This window comes from Diachasmimorpha longicaudata, chromosome 7 (assembly GCF_034640455.1).
Source record: "Diachasmimorpha longicaudata isolate KC_UGA_2023 chromosome 7, iyDiaLong2, whole genome shotgun sequence".
NCBI lineage: Eukaryota > Metazoa > Arthropoda > Insecta > Hymenoptera > Braconidae > Diachasmimorpha > Diachasmimorpha longicaudata.
The window spans coordinates 7627204-7653982 of record NC_087231.1 but is presented as its reverse complement, the minus strand read 5'-3'; the positions used below and the strand labels follow the sequence as shown (position 1 = coordinate 7653982).

Here is a 26779-nt window from a genome sequence, read left to right as displayed (position 1 = left end):
AATCCAAATGAATTTTCACGAGAGATGTTGAAGTTTTATCTCCAGTTTTGTTGACTCTTCAAAAAAAAAAAAATCCTTTCAGGATTACAAATTGAAACACATGGCTGATCTCCAGCAGTCCGTTGTTTCCGATGTCGAAACAAAGCAGGAAATTAATAATCAGATTGTTCAGTGGGAGGAAAATCTTGAGCGTCTGCACTGCGAACAATTCCGGCTACGTTGTTATATGGCGAGTTTGCAGAGTGGTGAATTGCCAAATCCCAAGGTACAATGAAATTAAAATTAATCAAAAAGTTGAATTCAAATGAAAATTTTACCCCTGAATATTGATTTTTCTTTCTGTTTGGAAAGTTTAAAATCCCTGTCTGTATATCATCCCGAAAATCCCTCGGATCATGAATCTGGTGAATGCTTTTCCACAGAGTCTGTTGACCCACGTGTCTCGTGCTACGAAGCAGACCTTAAACAAACTCGGTGTATTCACCGTATCATCTTTTCACGCATTCATCTGTGCACGTAGCCCATCCTTGCTCAACAATTTGCTGGCGGGTCGTGGTGCCACAAAGAGAAGGCCACCACTCTTGTCAAGATCCAACAGTGGCTCTAGTCGTAGATCACTACAGATATCCTCAAGGGACGACGAGAAGAGTGTCAAAGTTTCCGTACCGGAGAATCAAGTAAGTTTGATCAACTCATCTATTACTTTTAATCAAAGAGAAGTCATTAAAAGAGCTCAGTGACCATCGTACTTCAACAGTAAAATTTCTAGAGATCCAACGAATAATGATTCCCGACAAAATACCACCGTTTGATGATTACATAATTTACACAGTTGTACAAATGTCAAGGACAGTTCGACATGTGAAGTGAGTCAATCGTATGGCGTGTGCGCCCTAGAAATATGTTTAAATGTGATGAGAAGTCACTGATAGGACGCATGATTATCATGGGACAGATCCCAGTTATGAGTTTTATTTACCATGTGATAAAATTATGACGGCATTGCTTTATGACGATCATATTCCATCGTTAAATAACATTATAATTGCGTGTAACAAAATTGTCATCACATGGCCAATTATACAGGGTCAAAATCATTGTCAGAATGAACTCCCTCGCCTGGAGTCCGATTTTTGGCACAGAGTCAATTTATTTGATTTTATGAGTTTTTTAATTTTTCATACCCAGCTGCCCTGGTTCATATGTTGATTTTGACACCACATCAGTGTCGAGTTTCTCCCCACTCGCTATATTTCACTCCGGAATAAATTAACGCATTCAGTCGTACTATTTCGATTATATAAAGAAAATATGACGATCATGTTCACGTTCTTGGAATAGCTCCATTACAGAAGTCAGAAAAATAGAATGTAATGAGACTGCTAATATTGGCGTCAAATTGCCTCGTATGATTAATGGCTTGATCGACTCACCCCCTCTTTTAATTAGACAGAAGCAATTGAAGCTACTTATTGACTCAATAGTAAAAATCAAGAGGCAATGAATGTTTACGTGAAAGGGCATTTCAAAAATCGAGAGATTAATCTTTCTAATGATGCAAAAAATACGCCATAAATATTTAATAATGAACTGTCTGGTAATTAACTGGCGGTTCATTATTAGCTATTTCTTGTATTTAATTGGTTGGAAGCGGATGGAGAGAGATTCGATGAAGTTGACTCATATGAGATGAATTATCGGGTTATTTGAAAATAGAGGGCGCACATATTGAGAAATAACGTCGAATTTTATTATAAAAAATGTTCAGAGAATTGTTTGCATCAAACAGCGTTTGATGAAGGATAAAACTGAGGATTGATTAAAAATTTTATAGAAGGATTACTAGAAAAAGGCTAAATCATGAAAAATGCATGATCGCATGATACGACACAGAGAAAAAAAAATCACAGGGGTGATAGCGATGCACCGTATTTATGGAACGAGGATCTGACGAATTTCGTCTGTGCTTTGTGAACTAGACTGCAATACAAACGTCACTGATAACACCAGAGTAATCGATACCAAAGCTGCTTGGGTAACATTGCTTCCTTCAGCCCGTATCACACACATTAGGTGCATTGTAGGTTTAATTAGGCTTCGGTTCAATTATCATGTTAATTACGAATCGTGATTTATTTATCATGGAAATATTAGCGTATGAAAGCCCTTCGTAACTGTAAATCAACACTGCTAGTCATTAATTTTCTACTTGATCAGATAAATAAAATGAATTAAATGTTGAAGTGCTTCTATGACCGTGAGCCACGACGTCTCATCAATTATTAGTCACTTTAAATTTATGATTTTATTGACTAAATCGTGATGCGAAAATATCGTTCTCATATATTTCAATTTATGTGGGTGCTATGAAGGGCGATTTCGTCCCTTTTTCTGGGTTTAGTTACGCAATATAAATTCCGTCGTTACAAGTCGTCCTCCTGCACAGGAAGGTACTTAAGTAGATGGATAGGATCATCCTCAATCCTTTATCTCACCTTCTGAAGACAAGGATTATTTAAGAATTTATGATAAACGGTATCCCTTCACAATTTCAATTATCGTCTCCGAATAGTGAAGTATTTAATTAAACTCACAAACTCTCAGGATATCCCCAAGTTCACAAGGATAACGTGAATGCAATAGAATCCCAAAATAAGAATGACAATTATTTACAAATAGAGAAGAGAAAAAATAATTCAACAATAGCATCACGACGCAATAAAATAAATATTAATTCTCTCCTTTTCAGCTTGTTTCTGTGTATTTACGTGAAAGTATGACAGTAGAAGAATTCTTAGCAAGTGCATGTAGTAGAAAGGGCCTCAATCCAATGGAGCATTTTGTCCGAGTGAAGAAACGTCGAGATATGGAGGATCATAATTATTTTGTGCCTCATAGAAATGATGGAATAGAGACTTATGTAAGTAAATGCGAGAAAATTTGCCACTGACAGATTGTCAAAACCAAAATATCATCGAAATAATTTCAGTTGCATACTCACGAGATGGTGGAGGTATGCGCTAAAATACTTTATCAAGTGGAACTGCAGCGTAATACCCTTGACCAGATGTGGGGCTTCTCCGTTGAGGCAGAATTGATTGAGAACTCCGATCGACAGGATGAATTGTGCTGTTACGTCAGCCGGGTTGAAGATAAAAGTGTCGCGATGCACAATGGTAATTATTTAAAAGGCCCAAGCAATAGAAGAATTGGGAAAAATAATATTTCCACTGATTTTTCTCTATCAATCGTGACTACAACACCGGAAGAAGACTGACACTTGCGTTATAAAAATATAGCTAATTCATGAAGAGTAAAACGAGAAAAAAAAAATGTCCGAGTCGTAAATTTACAAGGACGAAGCGCGTATTCTAAATAGAAAATGATGAAGAAAACGGTATTTTAGAATCTATTGATTTCTTGTCGTTTACTCATCGATGGTCAAGCAAAGGTTGCCCTATGCGCGCTCCGATGGTCTATTGATAATAAAAAAAAATATCTCTCATGCACCCCAGGGTCGTACTTATGGTTATAATGAAGTAGTAAAACACTTTAACGCACGCTTAGTTCTCACCCCATAGACATTTACGTTCCATACCCAGTCATGGGTGAGGAATGGAAATGTAAATTACCCGATTAATATCTACCGTTTTCCCAATAATGTGATTGTTATCGTATTAGGTATCATAAAAGGTGACGAGATCATGGTAATTAACGGTGCTATAGTTAGTGATCTCGATATGATGTATCTGGAGAGTGTCCTTCAGGAAGAACTTGCTTTATGCATGATGATGCGCTCATCAAGAACAGAACCACCGGATTTAATGAGAGTAATGGATGATATTGATAGCCTGGTATGCCCACCACCGCCAACAGATCCACCAGTAATAAGCGAAGAAATGATATCCGGACTCATTGTGCCAGCACCGGGGCGTAGTGAGTACTTTATCAACAAAATTTCACACCATTTTCATTCCCATTCCATCGCTCATTTTTCCTCCTCCATCCTGTCTCCTTGAAAGTTTTATTTTTTTATTTTCTTTGGACTTTGTAACGATCTCATTAGTCACCTGAACTTCATTCAGTTCCTTTTTTTTTGAGTTAATGATAATGAGGAGTGGGCAACAAATAGTCCTTGCAGCTCCATCCTCCCAAGTATTTCATTGTCAAAAGAAAACAATGAGAATTAAAGAAAAAATAAAATACGATGGAAAAATGTTTAAAGGTGATCCATTGATGTTCTTTCAAACTATAGGCAAAGAAGGTATAATGCAAGAGTGTATAATCCCAGGTTCACACCTTGATAATGGAAAGCAAACATCGCGCACCAATTCATTTGAGATTGAAAATCTTCTCAAGACTGCTGAACAAGTAACTGGTATTTGTCGTTCTCCCGGTGATACTAGAAAATCCAGTCCAACTGGGAGTGTAGTGAGCTCACACTCACAAGTATTGACACCGAGCAAGCAGCTCACTGATGCTGAAAAGCTTAAAAAAGTCATATGTGAACTCATTGAAACAGAGCGGACATACGTAAAGGTCAGTTGATATAGACGCCTGTGTTTTAATTAATTGTTAGGGATTTTTGGCTCGTCAATATTCACGTGGTATGTGAAATTTTCAGAATTTAAATAATCTACTGGAGAATTATTTGGAGCCGTTGAAACGAGAGACATTTTTGTCGAATGCCGAGATCACTGCGCTATTCGGCAATATTCAGGAAATTGTAACATTTCAGAGGCAGTTTTTACAGAATCTCGATCATGCCATTGAAGTAGAGGCTGATTTTAACAACTTTGAGCATTCAAGTCAATTTAAGGTAATTTTGACAGAATAAAATAGAGAGGTATAATGGACTTTTGGAATGTAATAACACTGGCCCAATAATACGATTTTGTCAACGCTGCAGCTCATTTGGGCATTTTGAAAGCCCTAAATCTCATCGATAAAATTATATATTTTTATTGCGGAGAGTACGATGAAAAATAAAAATTCGCATGAAATAATTATGCTCTGGCCTATGCAAAAAATCGATAAAATCCCGGCGTTTTATTTGCGTTTCTGTTTCCCTCTGCATTCGTTCAATTATTTGGAATTACGCAAATATTGAATGTAATTTTAAGCAGATCATTGAAAAGTTGATTTTACAGTGCACCTCATCCGCGTTTATTTACCCACAACCTTGAACTTTTCATGCTGGTAACACAGAGTACCCAAAATCCTCAAGAAAAATTAGAAACGTATTTTTATTGCAATTATTAATTATTATCCAGGGTGTCCTGTTCTCCATTGGAAGTGCCTTCTTACATTACGTGAATCACTTCAAGTTGTACAGCTCGTTCTGCGCCAGTCACTCAAAGGCCCAAAAAGTATTACATCCAAGTCAGTATCATTTCCATGTTTAGATGAATCAAGTGATTCATTTTTTATTTGTAAATAATTGGAAATTCATATTTTTATTCTTTGTATAAAATAAGATGAGGGAAATCAAGCATTGCAAGAATTTCTACAAGCGAGGAACCCTCGACAACAGCACTCATCAACTCTAGAGTCTTATCTGATAAAGCCCATTCAAAGGATACTCAAATATCCACTTCTTCTTCAACAATTGAAGAATCTTACAGACGAACGTAGCGATGAGCATCAACATTTGATTGGTATGTTTTCCGTTACCTTGAATATGCATCATTAAATTTGATGAATCGATACAGCTCACTCCACTATCTATTCTCGTACGCTCTGAATTATTACAGAGGCATTGAAGGGTATGGAAAAAGTTGCTGAGCATATAAATGATATGCAGAGAATTCATGAGGAGTACGGAGCAATTTTCGATCACCTATTCAGGCAGCATCAGAAATCTTGCAAGCAGGTAATGACATTCGAAAATAAATCCTCGTCTACTATTGAGGAATGGGCGTTTAAACAAATTACTAAATACAATTATTTCTCCACTTCACACAATTTTCAGCCAATCGATTTGAGCCCGGGGGATCTGCTTTCCTACGGTGGTGTCGAATGGTTAAATATTTCTGATTTTCTTGGGAAGATTAAAAAAGGTCTGGAATTACATGCTATGTGTTTTGTATTCAAATCGGCGGTGGTATTCTTGTGTAAAGAGCGATTGAGGCAGAAGAAGAAGCTGATGGTAAAAATACAAAATAATTTCCAGTATTCTGTAGCGAAATAGTAAACTGGGATAAATAAAAAAATGAACCGTTTTCATGGAAACTCAAAAGCTTGATCATGTTCGAGAGCGCACTCCATTCGAGGAAAAAAAAAATCGAAATAAATGCACTTGTCCTAGTTTACCATTTTGCTACAGAATTTGTTTACTTCACCAGTTGAATTTAATCGAATTTCATCGAATATCTGAGGGAATTGAATTTCAGGGGGTTTCAACAAAAACAAATTCCAGTGAAGTTGAAATAATTCGTTATCAAGTACTGATACCAGTGACCGAAGTGCAGGTTCGTGCCAGCTCTGCCAAAGACATGGAAAAACATTTTCTATGGGAATTGATTCATCTGAGGAGTCAATTACAGAGGCGCTCCGAGAAGGTGTATGTTTTATCAAACAGGTAATTGTCATTCGTTGTGACGTTGATTATAATTTAAATAAAATTGTGATATTATGCTCGTATAATTCATGCAATAGCTTAACGGAATTTAGAAATGCGTTCCTGAAGACAATTCGCCAGATTATTCGTGAATCCGTGAGAAACATGAGTATACCATCGACTAAGCAGAATGTGAATCAACCACCAATGTCAATGGCGCCAAGAATGTCAACGGGACAGGTGGAGAAATTCGATAAGTCACAATTACAGGGTCAGAGTCAAAATGGTAATGGTAATACTGGTACATTGTCAAAGAAGGCTGTGAAACAGCAAATGTTATCGAATACATTGAACTCGAGGAGAAAACATAGTCAATCAAAGGCGTCAGTAGAGCATGAGAGCTCGGAGGACAGAGAGGGTGAGGATCCACCACTTCATCATCATCATCATCATCATACATCATTTCGTACACGGAGCAAAACCATCAGTGATACAACAGGTGCTTACATGTCATTTTCATTTAGTTATTTCATAATCAGATAGATATCATTGATTTTTCATGAGCAATTCATCAATTCATGGCATCGATCAATCATTTCTGCACCGAACTAGACGAAAACTCAAGGTGATTCAAACAACAAGAACAGTAACTTCATTTACCTCGGGATGTTAGAGATATTAATGAGATTCAAGTAAATAATATGTAATGACTATCTAAAATCATTTTCAAGATCAGATACACATTGGCGTACCGATTTACTCTTCTAGATTGATCGGATCACTTTGACGTCATTGTATTTTCATTTTTTTCACCTCTTCACTAAAGAAAAAACGGAAATACGTATTTTTGGTATGTTTGGTGTTCTCTAATGAATTATTTTAGGTGAAGTAAAAGTTGATATGGATTCAGGAACGAAATCGGAAGGTGAGGAGGACTCACATGGATTTTTATGCGAGAAGAAGACTAGTCTGGGCAGAACACCAAATCATCTCACGCTGAGTACAACATCAACAATATCAGCGGGGAGTACTGGGAGTCAAGCAAAACTTATTCAATCCTCTCATCAACCCGAGACTTATCAGCCACCCATGGTTAAGGAGCTCGGTAAGAGGCGCCCAAAATTACCCAAAAAAGTTGGATAACAGTTAGATAAGTTTAATGAGTTGGCGGTTTAGTTTTAACGCACAACATTTTTTTCCCTCTTTTTTTTAAAACCATTTATCCTCATTTACTCATCAATTATTTTCATTTTACCTGATTCATTTACTTTTGCATAGTGATTTTAATTATGAAGTAGAGCGTAGGTTATGTACAAGTAAATTAGCTAATGTAGAGTCTGCATACAACCATCTGTCTCGTACTACTACATGCAGAATTTTCAGTGAGAAGATAAAATATAATGAAATAATGAATTGAGAGAACAATATAATTTGCATGTTTTATTCTGAGTCATAGGCGTCGACTTCTCGGGTTCCCCTCGGGATTAAATTCTAAACATATGTAAGCCTTTTTTCTACATATGTCTAAAATTTGTTGCACGCTTGCTCGCGCACGCCGTATATATTATTTACTCCTGCCCGACCCCCCGCCCCCCCCCCCCAAAAAAATGGTTCTAGAAAATATATGAACAATTTATTGTTGAATTCTGAACACTTTAACGCCTTATTAATCATCTTGGAATTGAAAGCACTTTGATTGCTTGAATGGGGGTTCGTCAAAGGAGAAGAGAGCAAAATGGATTCTTAATTAACTGAACCCGGCCTAGACTCATTGCAGAGCACAACCCCATGTCATTAGAAAATTCAATGAACTATTGATATAGAAAAAAAAAATTCAAGACTATCCATTTGCCTCATTCTCTCTCCAAATTTAAAAGTCTGATACTTTGACTTTTTAAAAGTATTGATAAATGGTACTACCTTGGAGAGATGAAAATATTCTAGACATTTTAGCCCCACATGTGTTCTCGAATTGTACTCTAGTGAAGTTGTTCATGTATTTATTTGTGCATCTGTTGTTATCTATTAGAGTAATGAGAAAAAAAAAAGTTCGGTGGGCATATGAAGCACCCATGGTTATGCCTAAAATTTTGAAGATTAATTATGGTATCTTAGAGATGAAACGAAAATTAATAAATAATAATAAGATAAGTGGAGGTGAAAATTGTGTGCTTTGCAGATTGTTATAAATTTGCCTGATGATTCGTTTTCCCCGAAGGGTGCGAGTGATAAGCTTGATAAATCATTGAAACAGATTCGTCGTAGTGATAATTCAATTGTTATAAATAATCATTGAACACTATAAATAAGAATGACAATGCAAATTAGATAAGTCGGCGCCTATGAATGAAGATAAATGAGTGTAAATTATTTCGTTTCACAATTTTCTTCAGTTATTCATCAATTTTATCATTTATCTCTATTTTATTTTCATCATTTCGCCTCCCCCATCACAGATATACGCAATAAGCTGTCCCATAGAATGCAAATTGATCACGAAACGCGTAGAAAATCCTCCCCTGAATCCTCGTCAATGAAATATTAGATTAATTTAACTGTTCAATTGGCCAATAGAAGAGACTTCAATAATAATAATTTACATGAGGAAATGGAATGCTAAAAAATGTCAATGTTAAAATAGAAGAAAGAAAAACGACAGATAAATTCTTGTCAATCAGGTTCGCCAATTTGGAAGCCGCGGGAGCTACCATCACTCGGGGAGGCCACGACGTTGCCGCGGAAGGGTAAGTCCGCCGGTGAATTCAATGATATGAACTCGGCTCACAGCGCCTCCCGAAAGTCACTCATTGAAATCAATAATTGTGCTCAACAATCTAACTTTAATAATCACGTTTAAGTTAATTAAAAACCAGAGGAAATTAGGAGGAAAATCCAACAAAATAAGAATCCAGAGAACAGTGAAATACCTATTACCAGGAGAAAAGAAGGGATAACAGAAACTATGATAATTATTGAATTAATATTAATGGATTAAGTAGATTTCAGAAAAAAGAAAAAAAATACTGAGGTAACGCTATAACTCGATATCGTGTAACTTGAATCTAGTCAGTGTTTCCTTTTTTCTTATTTTTGCTGTCCTCTGCTGCAAACTATAACTAAATTTCTCTCTTCCGTTTTTCCAAAAAATATTCATTCCTCTCCTTTCCAATTCTTATTGTATCAATATTACGTATTATTTCCATAATTTGGTATGATAAATACCAGAATCGACTCTTGAAAAATGGTTAAAAACTATGTGTGAAATAGTAGCTGTATTGTTGTACACTGATGAAGAAATATATACGTAATTAGACAGGGGATTAAACAAAAAAAAATTATTTAAACACGTTTTCAGTGAAAGAACAAGACTCCTCCTAATATAAAAGAAATAAAAAAATATATACATGCCGACTGATCTCAACAATCCGATGCAGATTTTTTAATGCATTATACTTTATAATATTGAAAGATGAGACTTTGTTGCACAGAGACTTTGCAAGATTTTACGAGTAAATGAATTCATTGTTAGATATTATAGCTCTTATGAGAATATTTATAATTAAATAGAAAATAGGAAGCCCAAGAAACGATAAAAATAAATTTAAAAAAGGAAAAAAAAATAATAACTTACAGGGTTTTGAATTTTATGTGAAAATGAAGTTTGAAGATTTACGAGATAATGTATAATGCAAAGTGATGATTTTCAAACGTTTTTAAGGTTGCCACTCTTTCACACAAATGCACAATTAACGAGATCGATTTTTACCCCATATTTTACGTCAAATTTATTTCAATAAACCATTCATTCTTCAATTCATGGAAAGTAAGAGCTTTAACCGATTCTAGTCAATGATATCCAGGTGATATCAGTCTCCAATTAATTCATTAATTTGTACGAATGATTAAATTTTAAATAGAAAAGTGGAAATACGTAAGATCGAGTGATGCTGCAGTGTGGACAGCAATTATATTAAAAAGATAAACATAAAAATAAAGATAATTAACTCTGTATATAATGTAATAACAAAACTCAATTGAAAGGATTGAAAAATGAAAATGCTGAGAATGTAATACATTGCAATATAGAGGAATTATGGATTGAAGATTATATTCATGAGACTGATATATTCATGAATATATATGTGGACACTGAGACGGTGTTGACGTATAGATCCATTGTTATATCTTATGTAGAAAGATTTTAAGACACCCAGAACACTTTTTCAACAAATTTCAGTGTATCTCAATGCCTTGCGAGTTACATAGCTCATTTATTTTTAACATTACTTAAAGAATAATCCGAACTCGACTGGCATTGAGTTGCCTTGAAGATTTTGGGAATTATCGATGAAAGAGTACGATTAGAGGATGGAAAAAATTAACGATGAGGAATAATTGATATTAACTAATTTCGTTGATAAATTTCATTGAATGTCATCGGAACATATATAACAATGAAATTGTTGATATTAAGATTGAAAGATTGATATCAAAGGAGCATTAATTCGTGTGAATTAGACAACAGAAAGTATCCATAGATGAAATTATCCACAAATGAATAAAAAAAAAATCATAAAACTTAAACGAGAAATATATATATGAATATAAAGTTATGATATACGTATACTCAAGGTAAACGAAGTGATGTTGATTACGTGCGTTACGCGCGGCGATCTCGACCGGTTCGATGTAAAAACGAGAAAGAGAGAAAACGAAAGGGGAAATGAAAAAAAAAAAAGCTGATAATGACTGGGGCTTTTTTCAACCCGATAATTACTAAAATTCCTTATGGATAAATTTTACTTCACTCATAAGCGCCGATTATCTCTCAACGAGGATATGTCATAGAAAACTATCGGTCGTTGGTAAAACATTTGTAGAAATTTCTGATATATTAATAATTTAATTCCTCGAAGTTGAATTTTCAGGATATTAATCTCACACTCTTCCAGGAACTCGAACCATCATCGACAGTTTACTGTGAGTTTAATTTTATACGATATTTTTTACCGTAAATTATGTTTTGTAATGATTAATTGAACTATTAATTGTTAAATTCTATGCTGAGAGACTATTTAGTGTTATTATATTAATTTTAATATTTGAATTTGCCTGAAATTTGAAGAGTAGAGTGCGATTTTTGAAATTATTCGAATGAATATTTGGATATTGAGTGTTATCGAAGGTAGGGATGCCGCGTATGACGAAATACAGTGAAAATCGGTGATGTTCGTTAATTACAAGAGAAATTATTCAATTTGCAATCACTCGATAAATTAACTCAAAACTCTCGTCAATGGAAATATTTAAAATTAGATTTGAATACAACGAGATGGAGAACTGGTGAAAATTATCAGCGAATAATAATCGATTATTCGTGCTCTTGTATGGCCAACATCACTGATGTTAAATGTTTCGAGTCTAAAAAAAATTTTAAATCATATTAACGTGGAATTTTTTTTTTGTTATTGAAATGATTCACATCAATTTTAATTGAGTAAATCAAGCCAAAGTAACTGAATGATTCCACTAAGTTTGATATTAAACTACGATTGAATAATAAAATGAATCTTCTGATTTTACTTTCACACTCTTCATTGTGAATTTTTAACTGCATCGGTCAATATTGAATTTTTGCTGAATAAATTTTGCATTTGTTGACACCAAGAACAAAGAAATACCAAATAAATAACTGTCGATCGTCGTTAATGTGAAGCCAGACTATGTGACCTCAATGTCAGAAGATGTAAGATTTAAGGAAAAAAATGGATAAAAACAATGCTGAATAACGGCTATCGGTATAAAAGACCAGGAAAATGAGGAAAAAACAATGGTTGCCCTCTAGTCTGTAATTTAAGGTCTAATAAACCTTACTAGTATACACTGGGTCGCTCGGTGCAGGAAAAACACTAGTAAAATATTCAATATTAAGTCAAAGTATATCTAATTAAGATAATTAAGATATCGTTTAAGATCTGACAGCGAAGAAAAATGCAAAAAAAAAACTTAAATAAAATGAAAAAAATAAGAAAATACCTATTAAATAATTATTATAGGCGGTTGGCGCACATAAAAGTATTAACGACGAAGAGGGCGAAAAAAAAAAAGAATTAATCGTACTAATAATGAAGGAAAAATAAAACTAAATGACAAAGAATGGACCTTCTGTTGCTCGAATTATTGCATTATCTGAATATATAAATTTTATGTAATAAATTCTGTCGAGGCGCGTCCTCCGATCGAGAGTGTTCGCTCTTTTATTCCAGGTGAATACAAACTAAAAATGATAAATGATAAATTTATCACTATTTCTCGTCTCATTCACATATTTTTAAGTAAATCCAGTATATTGTACGAAAGTTGATAATCATCTCTGCAACATTTGCTTCGATAAACCAACCAAACCTAAGAGTGAAGTAACACGATTAACAGAATATTTCAACCAAGGAGAATTTTTTTACCTAATAGGCAATTGTTTAAAGTAACTAATTTCACTCACTTTGTCATTATTTAAAACCACTCACTTCCTTTTGTATGAGCCAACCATTAGAGAAATAAAATCACTAAAGAGACGACATTGAAATATTTATAATTGATAAAGAAAAAAGTAATAATAAAAGAGAAAAAAAATTACGTCGTTGTCTATCTTCCTGTGCACATTGGGATTGACTTTGATGAGAAAAAAAAAAAAACTTTAAAAAATATCGATCGAAAGTTTTAACAGATATAATTAACTAGCGAAGCAGAGAGATGATAAATTTTAATATGAAATAGGAACGCACTAATTGGCTCCATGAGAGGTAAAAATCTCGTCAGAACTGAGAAATAAAATAAACCAGGGATAAAGACGAGATAAAACTCAAGTTGACGAAAGGATAAATAATAATGAAAGACGAGTAACGAAACCCTCTCGATTAGAGGCGTCCCAATAGTTGGCCTAGTACCGGAGTATCATGTTTTTGCCGCCCTCCTTTCATTCCCCTCACCCCACAGTACCCGGATTGCCATTGGATTATTGAATTATCGTCTATTATTGATATACTTCGAGAAATTTTATTGATATAAAACTTTATCGCTACCGTTGACGATGTATTTGAACACGAGGACGGGTAAATTTAATGAAGTAATTAACTGAAAATGAAAATTAATGAAACCAAAGTGAATGATCTATGACACGTTGCGAGAAATTAAGAAACTGATGATAATGTGAATGCAGTCATGCAATAACGTACGTTAATGTAAATACGTGCGATACACAAGATATTACAACCTTTGATTCCTAATGTCCACAATTTAATTGACACATAAGTGAATCGACGATTGGAAATATTATTGATATGTCTGTATCCACATTAATGAGAACAAATATCATGAAATCGTGTGGTAATGTGTTTTTTGCGCTCGATACTCGTGACGTTCAATGGATCGACTAATGTAGTATTTAGTTCGTTTAGAACAAGGGTAACATCCTAATGGATGTGAAAAAAAAAATAAACGAAAAAATACTAGGTAAGAATTAAATTATAAAGAGTAACGAGTCTTTCCAGAGGGGGAAAAAAAAGAAAATGAAAAAAAAAAAAATCAATCCACAAAACTTCAATAAAATGAAAAATCTTTCTTTTGTTTTCATGAGTATAACTGGTGAACCAAAGGCATGTATTATAGTAATGAAAATGAAAATGAAGAAAAAAAAGTGTTGTTTTTGAGTTCGAAACTTAGTAGTGATGAACAAAAACACATACACACACAAAAAAAATGATATTTATTGTGAGGTATCATTGCAATTATTGATTACATTTATTGTACTTATTGTTACCGTTCCTCGGTTTACATGGGAGAAACGTTTACGAGAAATTCCATTTGTACAATCATTGCGTGACATTAAAATATGATTACTCATTATGAAAAAATTATCAAAGTGTTTATTCATTTATCCCAAAATTCCTTTGAAATTTTCCAATTAATTTTCTGCACCTTGTGATACGGAACACGTCTTACTTCAGAAATAAATTCTGAGATTGATTCTCAATGACTAACACTCAATACCTCGTGTTATTACATGATTTTTGTTCCCCTATCTGTCATAAGATCTGTCATCTGATAAACACCTGGCATTTCATGAAGGAAATACACCACAGGTGTCCAGAGAAAAGGTTTCTTATGATCGTTAAATCCGTCCGTTCCGTTCACGTACATGATAAATCGTCGTATCTTTCGAACATGATAACGAATTGGACACTCTCACTTCAGTGAACTCAAAATCATCCCAGTCTGAATGAGTGCGGTTTGAATGGAAACCCATTGCATAAGTGAAGTTACCTCTCAATTTCATCAAAATACAATTTCGAAGATAACTGAGTCGACTTCCACTTTATGTAAAATACTCAGAATCCACTAGTGACAGATTTACTACAAACGTTTAAAAATATTTCTGGCAATCGTTCCACCCAAAGTAAATAATAATTCCACCTCGTTCATAGAATGAATAAATATGCAATATTTTTTCTGGTTTTCACTGGATTGCATTCGATAGTACTAACGAAAGATTATACTTGTATCTGGTATGGTGAGTGTGGGCCAACAGCACCCCATCGGCACAATTGTCCATCAAATGATTCAGCTCAACCGATCAATGATGCATATGCCGAGCAGAAATTGCGTCGGAGGTGCCCGCACTTCTTCGAAGAAAATGGTATTCATTCAGCAATATTATATTTCATCGCGTAGATGCAAAATAATCGAATAAACGCAAAAAAAGTTGCCTTTTCTCAAAAATGCATAAGGCTAAAATTGAGGCGCATTCATTGCTTCTAATTACGATTACTGACATTCCCCTTTCTAGATCATCCCCTGACTTGTTGCGACAGCGCCATAATACAGACAATGGACACAAATATGCAACAGGCTGAAGGTGTTTACGGACGTTGCACATCGTGTTTACGTAATTTATTTCGTTCAATCTGTGATTTCACATGTGCACCTGATCAGAGTCGATTCATGGTTCCAACCGACATTGGGACATGGGAAGTCGATGGTAGTAAATACATCAATAGTATTGAGGTAATACTAAACTATGATTTTCAAATGTGACAGATAAAAAATTGGAGATATTTTTTTTAGATATACATTGGTGAAGAATTTGCAAATGGTGTTTTCAATTCCTGTCGTAACGTAGTCCATCCAGCTAGTGGTAAATTAGCAATGGATCTCGGTTGTGGGCAATATGGAGCGAGTAAATGTACCCCGAAACGGTGAGAATTTTTTCATTGGTTTCTATGAAAAAATATCTACGAATTCTATCGAAGATTCTATTGGCCTCTACTCCATTATTCGAACGTAATTTAGCTAGAAAATGTAATGAGTGAAAAGGGTTGAATCGAGTATAAAGCCGGGATGAACTATGAAATCTACTTCGATTTTAGAATATTCCTGGAGCCCTAGAAAAATCGGAAATCGTCTCACGAATCGAATGGCACTGGCCAAATTACCCTAGCTATGTTATTCATAATCTCTCCTAATAATCTCCAAATTTTTTTATTTCACTTCAGGTGGTACCAATACATGGGGGACGCAGAAACGAATAACCTGGTGCCATTTCAAATCGATTACGTCTGGAAGCCAGATGAAGATCGTGGACTTGTGGATCCATTGAATCCTCCTTTTAAACCGTGCAATCAATCTTTTGCTGTTAATATCCTATCTCAACATTATTCTTTTGAATTCCTTTTTCCAAAGGCTCTGACAAGCAATTGGCAAGTTTTTCGTCAGTATAATTATTTCAGTAATTTTTTTTTGTTAGAATGCATCGGCTTGCAGCTGCGTTGACTGCCCAACAGCTTGTCCTCTACTTGAATGGACAATAAATCACAGAGTTTTCACATTCTTCGGTATCAATGGATCTGGAGTACTATTAGGTGCTGTTATCTTGGGAATCAGCATTGGTTTTGCGATTGGTTGGACCTGGGGAAGGGATCGATGTGCCTCGAGTAAACATTTTAAAGTATCATCAGTTTTATTTAACCACTTCTATGGAATAATTAACACCTACGATAATTATTTTCCAGAGAAATCGTGCAAGGTGTTAACTTGGAGTGATCAGTTGCGTCAACACTATCACAATATTTTCGAGAAAATATTCTATAGACTTGGACATGGTAATATGCTCTGACGAAAGTATTAAAATATGTCATATTCGAGTGTCATTGATTGCAATAATTCGCATTGTATTTAACGTCGCATTTCTAGATTTCGCAAAACACCCCATCTTAACATTATCGCTGCTCTCTTACGTAATTATTGGAGTTAGCTGGGGTGGAACTAATCTGAAGATTACGGTGGATCCTATCGAGATATGGGCTTCCCCTCAAAGCAGATCGCGTATCGAAAAAGAATATTTTGATAGCCATTTCACCCCTTTCTACAGGACTGAGCAGATTTACATCAAAGCTGTCAACCTCAAAAAGGTAATGAAACTTGACCTATAGAATTTATCAATTAATTTGATAACTGAGCCCTATTATTGCTACTCCCTCAGCGATCGATCTATTTGTTGCTAATTTTTCATCTATGGCATTTGCATTTGAATCACCAGTAATATTTAAACTCATAGTAGCCCCTTCAATAGCACAAATTCTTATAGATAACGAAGGAAATGTCAGATGGAGTTTTGGAATTTGGTCCAATATTCCAAAGACAGTTCATGTTGGCCGTGTACGATTTGCAACAGAAGATTCAGCAGGTAAGACATAAAAGGCACGAAAGAATCCTGAATCGAATTTGCTCTGCATGCGTTAGAAGTTTCTCAATCACTTCTTAAATACAAATCTTTTAATTGAACTAATTGTTTAATGGATTGTGGAATTACTAGATTGGCAGAGATACAGACGAAGGACTGGAGAAAATTTGTTATGCCCCCGTGCAAAATGAATTCATGGGACCAATAACAGTGGATCGTTGCACAGTGCAGAGTGTCTGGGGATATTTTCAAAATGATTTGGAAAAATTCAATAAAACTAACTACCTGGATCACTTGTACATGTGTTTGCAGTACGTGAAGAGCAATAATAACTGAAGAATATCTAAGAAATTTGACAGTCTACCCTGGGGCTTAGTTTATTAATAAGTTTATGACACATGGCGCCACATAAGAATAACAATGAACGCGATCAATTGTACCTCATCGAAAAATCTGATGCAATTTTAGTTTTATAAAATATTTAGTACAAGTGCCTGCGATCAATCATCAACCCTTCAAGGACTCCTAAGACCTAGAGAAGTCTCTCAAATTTCACGAACGTTACTCAATTAATTCCATTGTCCTAATGCATGAGGGATTAATCTGGTCTATTTCTCCATAGAAATGCATTCCTTCCAGAATGTCTAGCTCCTTACAAAGGCCCAATTATACCGGACATAGCAATCGGTGGATACTTGGTGGAGGGTAAAAACAATTACGAGGCCTCAGACTACATAAAAGCAACAGCGGTGATCCTATCATTCATGGTGAAGAATAAAGCTGATAAAGATGAATTGAAACCTATGCGAAAATGGGAGACCCAATACCTGAATTTTATGAGGCATTGGGAAGAGCACGAGAAACCGGATTTCATGGATATCGCATACTCATCAGAAAGATCGATTGAAGATGAATTGGAGCGCACTTCAATTGCCGAATCGAAAACTATTATCATCAGCTACATTGTGATGTTTGTGTACATCGTTTTCTCGCTGGGGACATTCAAGGCATCTGCAGAGACATTCGTACGTATTTCTTTCTAAAAAATGTTTTTTCACGAATAAATGGAAACCCGAAGGTCTCCTCGAATATTTATATTGCGCGGAAATGATAGTGAAGTGTTTTTAATGTTAATAGATTGTCAGTAAAGCAATGCTGAGCATAAGTGGCATAATAACCGTTTTAGCATCGGTCGCCTGTACCTTCGGGGTCTTCGGGTACACCCAGACGTCTACGACTCTTCTAACACTCGAGGTAATATTAATCAAGTGCGTTAAAGTTTGCAGAAACTTGGAATTTTCCGTTTCCAGCTCAGATGACTAGTATATTCATCAAAGCCATAATTAAACTCATTAATTTTAATTCCCCATAATTTTCCCCAGGTTATTCCTTTCCTGGTTCTCGCTGTCGGGGTTGACAACATTTTCATTCTCGTCCAAACACACCAAAGAAATCCCCCACGACCTGGAGAGAGTATTCCACACCACATGGGGAGAATATTGAGCTTGGTGGGACCGTCCATGTTCCTTACAAGTGTCTCTGAGTCCCTCTGTTTCTCAATTGGAACTATCTCATCAATGCCGGCTGTCAAAACATTCGCACTATTCGCATCAGTTGCTATAGCCTTCAATTTTTTTCTACAAATAACTGGATTTGTCAGTCTTCTAGCCCTGGATACCAGAAGATATGAGGTATAATCTCTGTTCCAATATTATTTTTTAGAATTAGCACTTTTCGGTATTTATTCATGTATTGCATATGCATGTATTTTATTTCTCCTGTAGGATCGACGTGTGGATCTTTTATGCTGCCTGAAACTTAATATTACGGCTGTGAAATCAGGCCCAGGGATGATTCACAATTTTTTCGCCAAGTACTACACACCCTTGCTAATGAATAAATCCGTTGGAATCGCAATACTATTTTTTTTTGTGGCAGCAGTGGTAACGAATGCTGTTGCAGGACCGCAAATCGAAATCGGTTTGGATCAAAAATACTCGATGCCTGAGGATTCCTATGTTCTCAAATACTTTGAGGTACGAATGTGTGATTGTGAATAAAATATTTTCTATCGAATATTCTGGTTGAAAAAAAAATGATACAAGCGAATAGTTGATAGACAATTGAGACAATTGATTGAATTATTGAGATTGGCTTTCAATAGAAAGCCAATATAAATTTTTGATCAACGTTAGGACTATCACGTGACGAATTTCCATCAAGAAGTCACCGTTGAACTTGTTGCGTTAAACTACTTGACTTCGAAATTAATATTCAATTGCCAAAATACATGAATTGATTTAATAATTCTGCGATTCGTTTTCAATAAGTTCATGGAGGAACTGCTGTCAATGGGACCCCCCGTGTACTTCGTTCTCAAAGGTGGCCTCAACTACAGTAAACCTGAGGTTCAGAATGCAATATGCGGAGCACAAACATGCAACTCTGACTCCCTGTACGCCCAGATATTCTCGGCATCAAAACAACCCTCAATGTAATGACCAAACACATTCCAATGGGTTCGACTCACGGTCTGTTGCCTACTATAGATGTTATGAAATTGTGTTTACAGTACTTACCTAGCGAAGCCGGCATCCTCCTGGATTGATGACTACTTCGACTGGGCTGTAATTGATGGCTGCTGCAAGTATTTCCCGAACAACTCGTCGTTTTGTCCTCACAATCATTGGGTAGATGATGAAGGTACACTCAGAACACTTTTTAACGTATATGAGATCACTTTAGGTCACTTTTAAGGTCACTTATTGAGATGGTAAACGACAATACGATCAAATGTTCAACCCGCGTTTGCACTCGCGTCTCGCGTCACTATGAAGTTAGGCGTGAATCCACCGTCGTTGCTACGGTATGGTGCGCATGCGCGCCGCACGTTCGAATAGTACGAACCGCTAATCAGAATCAAATTTGGAGTGAAATTGCTGTTCCAGAGTTGTCTTGCGAGAGATGCCCTATAAAGAAGAACGAATTCGGGTTGAGACCAGAAGTGTCCGACTTTCGCAAATATCTAACTTATTTTTTATCTGATGTGCCTGATGAGACATGTGCAAAGGGAGGTAGAGCAGCTTACTTTGATGTAAGTTAAATCCTTGTGGAAAGCGAAAACAGCCGAAAAATGGTAATAATCTCACTCCAATTATTATATACAGGCAATGATGTATACATATGATCGATATGGAATGATTGACGTTGGAGATTCCTACTTCATGAGCTATCACACACCTCTGAAAAAACAATCGGACTGGTACCGAGCCCTTTCCTCAGCTCGCGTGGTTGCTGACAATATAACTGCTACGATTAACAGCCATAACTTCACTGATACTCATATCAGTGTTTTCCCATACAGGTAATAAAGTAAAGAATTGAGCCGACGTATGAAGAATAGAAAAACGGATTGAGTCTCTTCTTTATGAATCTGTGACTTGAGGGGCCACTAATAAGCAGTCAATTTAAATAGTTTAAGCCCTATCCTAGTATTGAATTGAAGTGTTGATGTGAATCCTGTGGCATTATTTATTTTCAGTATTTTTTACGTCTTTTACGAGCAGTATTTGACGATTTGGAAGGAAACAATGATATCACTGGCTCTGTCTCTTGGCGTTGTCTTCATTGCTACTTACATTTTAACTGGATTTTCCCTTTTTTCTGCTGGAATGGTATTTATCACTGTGGCTATGATAATCATCAACATGCTTGGACTGATGTACTGGTGGAGTATCAGTCTCAATGCTGTCTCCCTTGTCAATTTAGTCATGGTAATATAATTTAAACTTCTTACGTCTTTCTTTTTCTTAGAAATGATAAATTTTTATGGGAATGATATTTTCTGTTGATATTCTAGGCTGTCGGAATTTCAGTGGAGTTTTGTAGTCACCTTCTACACTCTTATTTAAGTTCAAAGAAAAAATCGAGTCTTGATAGGGCATCGATGGCATTATCGGCGATGGGAAGCTCTGTGAGTTGTCATACTTTTAAGTTTTGTATTTATGTTTGAAATTTTGATGTTTCTTCCTCGTTTCAGGTGTTTTCAGGTATTACTTTGACGAAGCTGGTGGGCATTATCATACTGGCATTTGCAAAGACAAAAATATTTCAAATATTTTACTTCAGAATGTACTTTGGTATTTTAATCATTGGTGCAACTCACGGTCTCATATTCTTACCGGTTGCGATGAGATTTTTCGGTGAGAGCACAATTTCGTAAACCAGGCCTGACTAGTTCTATTTTATAAAAGCATTACCTCTCCTTTCAGGACCGAGGGGAACAGAGAATTCGGGTCAGGAAAATGGAAGATCGAGCAAATTGGAGACGCAATATTGAATATTTTATTGACTGAATTTATCGTGTAAATAGTTTTCAATGAATAAACAAGTTTTTTTAAAAGAGCAGATACTAATTTTTTTCACAAGTTTGAAGAAATGATATGAAAGAATTTGAGTACATGGAACATTTACTGAATCGTACCCGCAGCCCAAAGGCTCATCTAAATAACCTACTATTTGTAAAATCATTAGAAAAACATTATTTGCCGAACAAAAACTTGGAATGAAAATAATAAAGCATTACGTCTATCAGTACTATTAATTTCCTTTCGTAATATCACCCATTATATAATGGTAGTTTTAGAAGCCACCTCTGAGACGAAGGACCAAGTGGAGTGTGGACTCTTTCTGTATGTTGTAATCTGACAGAGTTCTGCCATCTTCCAACTGCTTACCAGCAAAGATCAAACGCTGCTGGTCTGGAGGAATACCCTCCTTGTCCTGGATCTTGGCCTTGACATTTTCAATGGTGTCAGAGGCTTCAACTTCTAGGGTGATCGTCTTTCCCGTGAGAGTTTTCACGAATATTTGCATTCCTCCGCGAAGGCGAAGTACCAAATGGAGTGTGGACTCTTTCTGTATGTTGTAGTCTGAAAGAGTTCTTCCGTCTTCCAATTGTTTACCAGCGAAGATAAGACGCTGTTGATCTGGTGGGATACCTTCCTTATCTTGAATTTTAGCTTTAACGTTCTCAATAGTGTCAGATGCTTCGACTTCCAAGGTGATAGTTTTTCCAGTCAAGGTCTTAACGAAAATTTGCATTCCACCACGCAGACGCAGTACAAGATGAAGGGTAGATTCTTTCTGAATGTTATAATCAGAGAGAGTTCTGCCATCCTCAAGCTGTTTACCAGCGAAGATCAAACGTTGCTGGTCTGGGGGAATTCCCTCTTTGTCCTGGATCTTGGCTTTGACGTTTTCAATTGTGTCGGAGGCTTCTACTTCCAGTGTGATGGTTTTTCCAGTCAAGGTCTTCACGAAAATTTGCATTCCACCACGCAGACGCAGTACAAGATGAAGAGTAGATTCTTTCTGAATATTATAATCAGAGAGAGTTCTGCCATCCTCAAGCTGTTTACCAGCGAAGATCAAACGTTGCTGGTCTGGGGGAATTCCCTCTTTGTCCTGGATCTTGGCTTTGACGTTTTCAATTGTGTCGGAGGCTTCTACTTCCAGTGTGATGGTTTTTCCAGTCAAGGTCTTCACAAAAATTTGCATTCCACCACGCAGACGCAGGACAAGATGAAGGGTAGATTCTTTCTGAATATTGTAATCAGAGAGGGTTCTGCCGTCCTCAAGCTGTTTACCAGCGAAGATCAAACGCTGCTGATCTGGGGGGATTCCTTCTTTGTCCTGAATTTTGGCTTTGACATTCTCAATAGTGTCAGATGCTTCGACTTCCAAGGTGATGGTTTTTCCAGTCAAGGTCTTAACAAAAATTTGCATTCCACCACGCAGACGCAGTACAAGATGAAGAGTAGATTCTTTCTGAATATTATAATCAGAAAGAGTTCTGCCATCCTCAAGCTGTTTACCAGCGAAGATCAAACGTTGCTGGTCTGGGGGAATTCCCTCTTTGTCCTGGATCTTGGCTTTGACGTTTTCAATTGTGTCGGAGGCTTCTACTTCCAGTGTGATGGTTTTTCCAGTCAGGGTCTTCACGAAAATTTGCATTCCACCACGCAGACGCAGTACAAGATGAAGGGTAGATTCTTTCTGAATATTATAATCAGAGAGAGTTCTGCCATCCTCAAGCTGTTTACCAGCGAAGATCAAACGTTGCTGGTCTGGGGGAATTCCCTCTTTGTCCTGAATCTTGGCTTTAACGTTTTCGATTGTGTCTGAAGCCTCAACCTCCAGAGTGATGGTTTTGCCAGTCAAAGTCTTTACGAAGATCTGCATGCCACCTCGAAGACGTAGAACAAGATGTAGGGTAGATTCTTTCTGAATATTGTAATCAGAAAGGGTTCTGCCATCCTCGAGCTGCTTGCCAGCGAAGATCAAACGTTGTTGGTCTGGAGGGATGCCCTCCTTGTCCTGGATCTTAGCTTTGACATTTTCAATGGTATCAGAAGCTTCAACCTCCAACGTAATGGTCTTCCCAGTCAATGTTTTCACAAAGATCTGCATATTGAAACTGAAAAAAAAAGATCAATTGAAAATCAGAATGGTGTAAGGCTTGCAGGTGATAATAATAATAAATGTTAAACAAGATTAATGAGGTAATGCCATTAGTGCGTCAGTAAATAGTCAAATCGGCTGGTAGAATTAACCTTCAGAAAGGTCACGACATACATGTACGAAAGAAATTACAAATTTTCAGTTTGGAAATATAAATATTCTCTTCGAATTATTCAGCGGAATTCGATAAGAAATATTTATAGCATCTACAGTCAGCATGACGCCATACTGCCCCAAATGACGGTTTTTATGACTCACCCAATAAAACTAAACGTTGCAATATTTTTCTTGATGATTAATTGGGTCGAAAATTCTAGAATTACGTGGAAACTATCGGATTCTCTTGGAAAATAACCAGGATAATAATTTAGTAAACCGAAAATATAACAGCGAATTTTCTACACTATTGATTTTCTCGAAAGTGAACTGACGCAACATAAAATGGCTGACGAATGAACAAAGGAAAGTGGAGCTGTACGCGAACAAAAACTCTCTCAAAATCCATAAAAATACGATCAAGCTTATTAGTTGATCAGAAATAAATGAATAAAACTTACCAATACCAGGTTTAATGCACGAAAATTCAATCGAAAATATAATCAGTTTTTTCGCTCAATCGAGAAGGAATAGTTGATGTCAAGTCACTGGCCCACCAGTTAATAGGAACGACTTATACTACGCAGTGGGTTTTATCGAGGGTATCCCGTCGTTACCAATCCACGGATGAAAAATTTATACGGGCGCGTTCTTATGAATCTAGATGGCGGCACCACTCATTGAAAGTTTTTTTAAACGTTTGAAATATTTTCATGTTCCTTATAATTTAATTTCCACGATAATCCTGTTCCCCTTTCTCATTACCCAGAAAAGAATGCATGCGTATATGAAGTAATGAAGCGTAAGCAATTGTTCGATTTAATAAAACAATTGTTTAATATAAATTATACTAAATGTGAATTACATACAATATTTGAAATAATAGTAAAGTTCCAAAATTCTGAAAAACATACAGAGGAGAATTTTTTGGGTAATTTTTATTGCGGGTTTTTTCTGAATAAAAAAAGATGACAACTTTTATCACTGCCATTTATAATAGACATTTTCAAAAGTCTCTCTATACAATTCGAACTATGAAAGAACTTATTATGAATTTCTTAAAATGTCGAAACAATGAATTTTGTTCAATAGTTGATTTAAATAAATAATTCATGCACTTACATTAATTGTCTCTAGTCCAAGAATATACCACACGTTAATTGAACTGAATTATTCCCATAGGGTTAGATGGAATTTTGGCTTATCATAAATCCACATTATGATTTCGTCACAATTATCTAAATAAAACGAAACCTGGGTACAAGTCACTTTATCCCATTAACTTGACCCGATTAGGGTGACCTACTTGGATTACGCAGAAACAAATGAAATTGTTTGTAAGGTTGGTGCAATATTTGCCCAGATATGCCCTACATCAGGTAGAATTCTATCAATTTTAGTATAAATAGACAGCGCGATCATCTCACTCATTAACAGTTCATAGTTCTTCATCGAACAAAAGATTCTAAGCAACACACAACGATGGCTTACAAAGTATTCTGCATTATCCTCCTAGTTTGTATTGCTGTGCAAGCTGCACCCAAATTCGAACATGTGGTAAGTAGAACAATAAGCAACTATCCACCTAAAAATGAGCCACATTATCACTAACACCCAACTGTCATTTTTAAGACATCTCTGTCTCTATTTAAAATTCACTGGTTCTCCTCCGTACGAAGTATTACAACCCCTATCAATGAACTCTGTAATTATTCATCAAAATTTATTTCTGTGCAGTTCAAAAAATTACCAAATTTCCATGAGTTAGTGGAAAATGTTGGAATCGCCCTGAAAGAGGCCCACAACGAGGGAAAGGAGGCGAAAAAAGACGGGCTACAGGCCGCGGCAAACGCGGTGAAGGCCTTTAGCGGCCATGTGCGACAATCTGCAGAAACTAAAAAAGATAAGATAAAGAAGCCAATGGGTTTCGCAAAAGGGGTATTCGACATAATCATCAACCAGGATAAGTCAGATGGCCAACCCGAGATAGATTCCCCTCCTGAGCCCGAGAAGGACAGTGATGTTGAATCTGTTACCGCTGCCGTTCCCCCAGTGAGTCCTTAGAAATTCATGTAAACAACCGAGTTGTTTCTTTAAAAATGTCTTCAGTAATAATAATGTACGTAAATAAATTATGTCCATGAACAAAAAACTGAATTACATATTCAATTGCCACACCCTAAAAACGACTCATCCTGGCCAGTCAAGAAACTACTGCTGAAAAGTATAAAGCGAAAGGCTCCGTCTCACCCACCTCCTTGTTTATGACACGTCGGGAGATTTTCATGACTAAGTATTTTACTCAAATACTAATCGACTTAATTTCCTTAAAAAAAAATTTCTTCCCATTTTTGAGTAGCAGAACCACCTCTCCCCGCCCCCATTATCCAAAAAATCCACTCAAAATGCCGAAATACGAGTCCATTCAGCAGAAATCGCTCATAGGGATGAACTTTTGAGAATAGATTTTTTGTGGCACATTCGAAACGATTTAGCGTGCGCAAAGTCCTTGTTTTACGCACTTAGTGCACACTAGTATATTTAAGAACGAGTTCTGTAGGGATTCTTGGTCGTTTAGCTTCGTCCCAACCAAAGGCAAGGACCACAAGGCCAGGGGGCACCATTCCCTATGGCAATAGTGATGAATTATATTTTTCCATAATGATTTTCATTTTTTTTAATTCGAGGAAGGCCCACTGCCAATCTCCGGATGAGAAAACATGAAAAGCAGAGTCAACCAATTAACAAATTAATTACAATCATGACTGGTTATAGACCATTGAAGAATTACATTTTAATGACAACGTGAAAATCATTGATGTAGTTGATACATATCAACTGCTTTAAATTATATACTGAGGAAAGAC

General features: G+C 36.1%; 4 protein-coding genes across 16 annotated transcripts in view; 3 read left to right on the top strand and 1 right to left on the bottom strand.

Moving 5' to 3' along the window:
* Nucleotides 1-14477, top strand: part of Sif (still life) — a 34669-nt gene extending 20192 nt beyond the window's left edge. For 8 of the 13 annotated variants that reach the window (XM_064125568.1, XM_064125565.1, XM_064125567.1 and 5 more), the window contains 15 exons: nucleotides 83-265; nucleotides 423-677; nucleotides 2750-2920; nucleotides 2990-3176; nucleotides 3682-3936; nucleotides 4256-4539; nucleotides 4625-4819; nucleotides 5274-5382; nucleotides 5478-5657; nucleotides 5754-5872; nucleotides 5972-6148; nucleotides 6393-6580; nucleotides 6658-7058; nucleotides 7443-7664; nucleotides 9238-14477. In XM_064125568.1, the coding sequence (XP_063981638.1) occupies nucleotides 83-265; nucleotides 423-677; nucleotides 2750-2920; nucleotides 2990-3176; nucleotides 3682-3936; nucleotides 4256-4539; nucleotides 4625-4819; nucleotides 5274-5382; nucleotides 5478-5657; nucleotides 5754-5872; nucleotides 5972-6148; nucleotides 6393-6580; nucleotides 6658-7058; nucleotides 7443-7664; nucleotides 9238-9416 (3105 nt within the window). In that variant the 3' untranslated portion in view covers nucleotides 9417-14477. The remainder of the gene's footprint in view (nucleotides 1-82; nucleotides 266-422; nucleotides 678-2749; nucleotides 2921-2989; nucleotides 3177-3681; nucleotides 3937-4255; nucleotides 4540-4624; nucleotides 4820-5273; nucleotides 5383-5477; nucleotides 5658-5753; nucleotides 5873-5971; nucleotides 6149-6392; nucleotides 6581-6657; nucleotides 7059-7442; nucleotides 7665-9237) is intronic. The other 5 variants (XM_064125573.1, XM_064125570.1, XM_064125576.1 and 2 more) reach the window with 5 other exon arrangements.
* A 132-nt stretch (nucleotides 14478-14609) lies between these two features.
* LOC135164853 (NPC intracellular cholesterol transporter 1 homolog 1b-like) lies at nucleotides 14610-21883 on the top strand. The gene is made up of 21 exons (XM_064125579.1): nucleotides 14610-15251; nucleotides 15402-15619; nucleotides 15680-15810; nucleotides 16108-16246; nucleotides 16359-16545; nucleotides 16624-16713; nucleotides 16805-17022; nucleotides 17199-17297; nucleotides 17427-17605; nucleotides 17917-18319; nucleotides 18432-18548; nucleotides 18677-18985; nucleotides 19079-19330; nucleotides 19625-19788; nucleotides 19867-19997; nucleotides 20243-20388; nucleotides 20462-20658; nucleotides 20836-21067; nucleotides 21154-21267; nucleotides 21334-21496; nucleotides 21566-21883. The coding sequence occupies exons 1-21, from the start codon at nucleotides 15041-15043 to the stop codon at nucleotides 21631-21633; spliced, it is 3768 nt and encodes a 1255-aa protein (XP_063981649.1). The 5' UTR covers nucleotides 14610-15040; the 3' UTR covers nucleotides 21634-21883.
* On the bottom strand, nucleotides 21616-24533 carry LOC135164857 (polyubiquitin-C). Its single transcript, XM_064125583.1, has 2 exons — nucleotides 24374-24533; nucleotides 21616-23772 (listed from the first exon to the last, which is right to left on the bottom strand). Exon 2 carries the CDS (start codon nucleotides 23763-23765, stop codon nucleotides 21936-21938), a length of 1830 nt encoding a protein of 609 aa, XP_063981653.1. The 5' UTR covers nucleotides 23766-23772; nucleotides 24374-24533; the 3' UTR covers nucleotides 21616-21935.
* An 800-nt stretch (nucleotides 24534-25333) lies between these two features.
* On the top strand, nucleotides 25334-26721 carry LOC135164785 (uncharacterized). The gene is made up of 5 exons (XM_064125455.1): nucleotides 25334-25469; nucleotides 25650-25964; nucleotides 26272-26447; nucleotides 26491-26544; nucleotides 26604-26721. The coding sequence occupies exons 1-5, from the start codon at nucleotides 25395-25397 to the stop codon at nucleotides 26719-26721; spliced, it is 738 nt and encodes a 245-aa protein (XP_063981525.1). The 5' UTR covers nucleotides 25334-25394.
* Nucleotides 26722-26779: the final 58 nt, after the last annotated feature.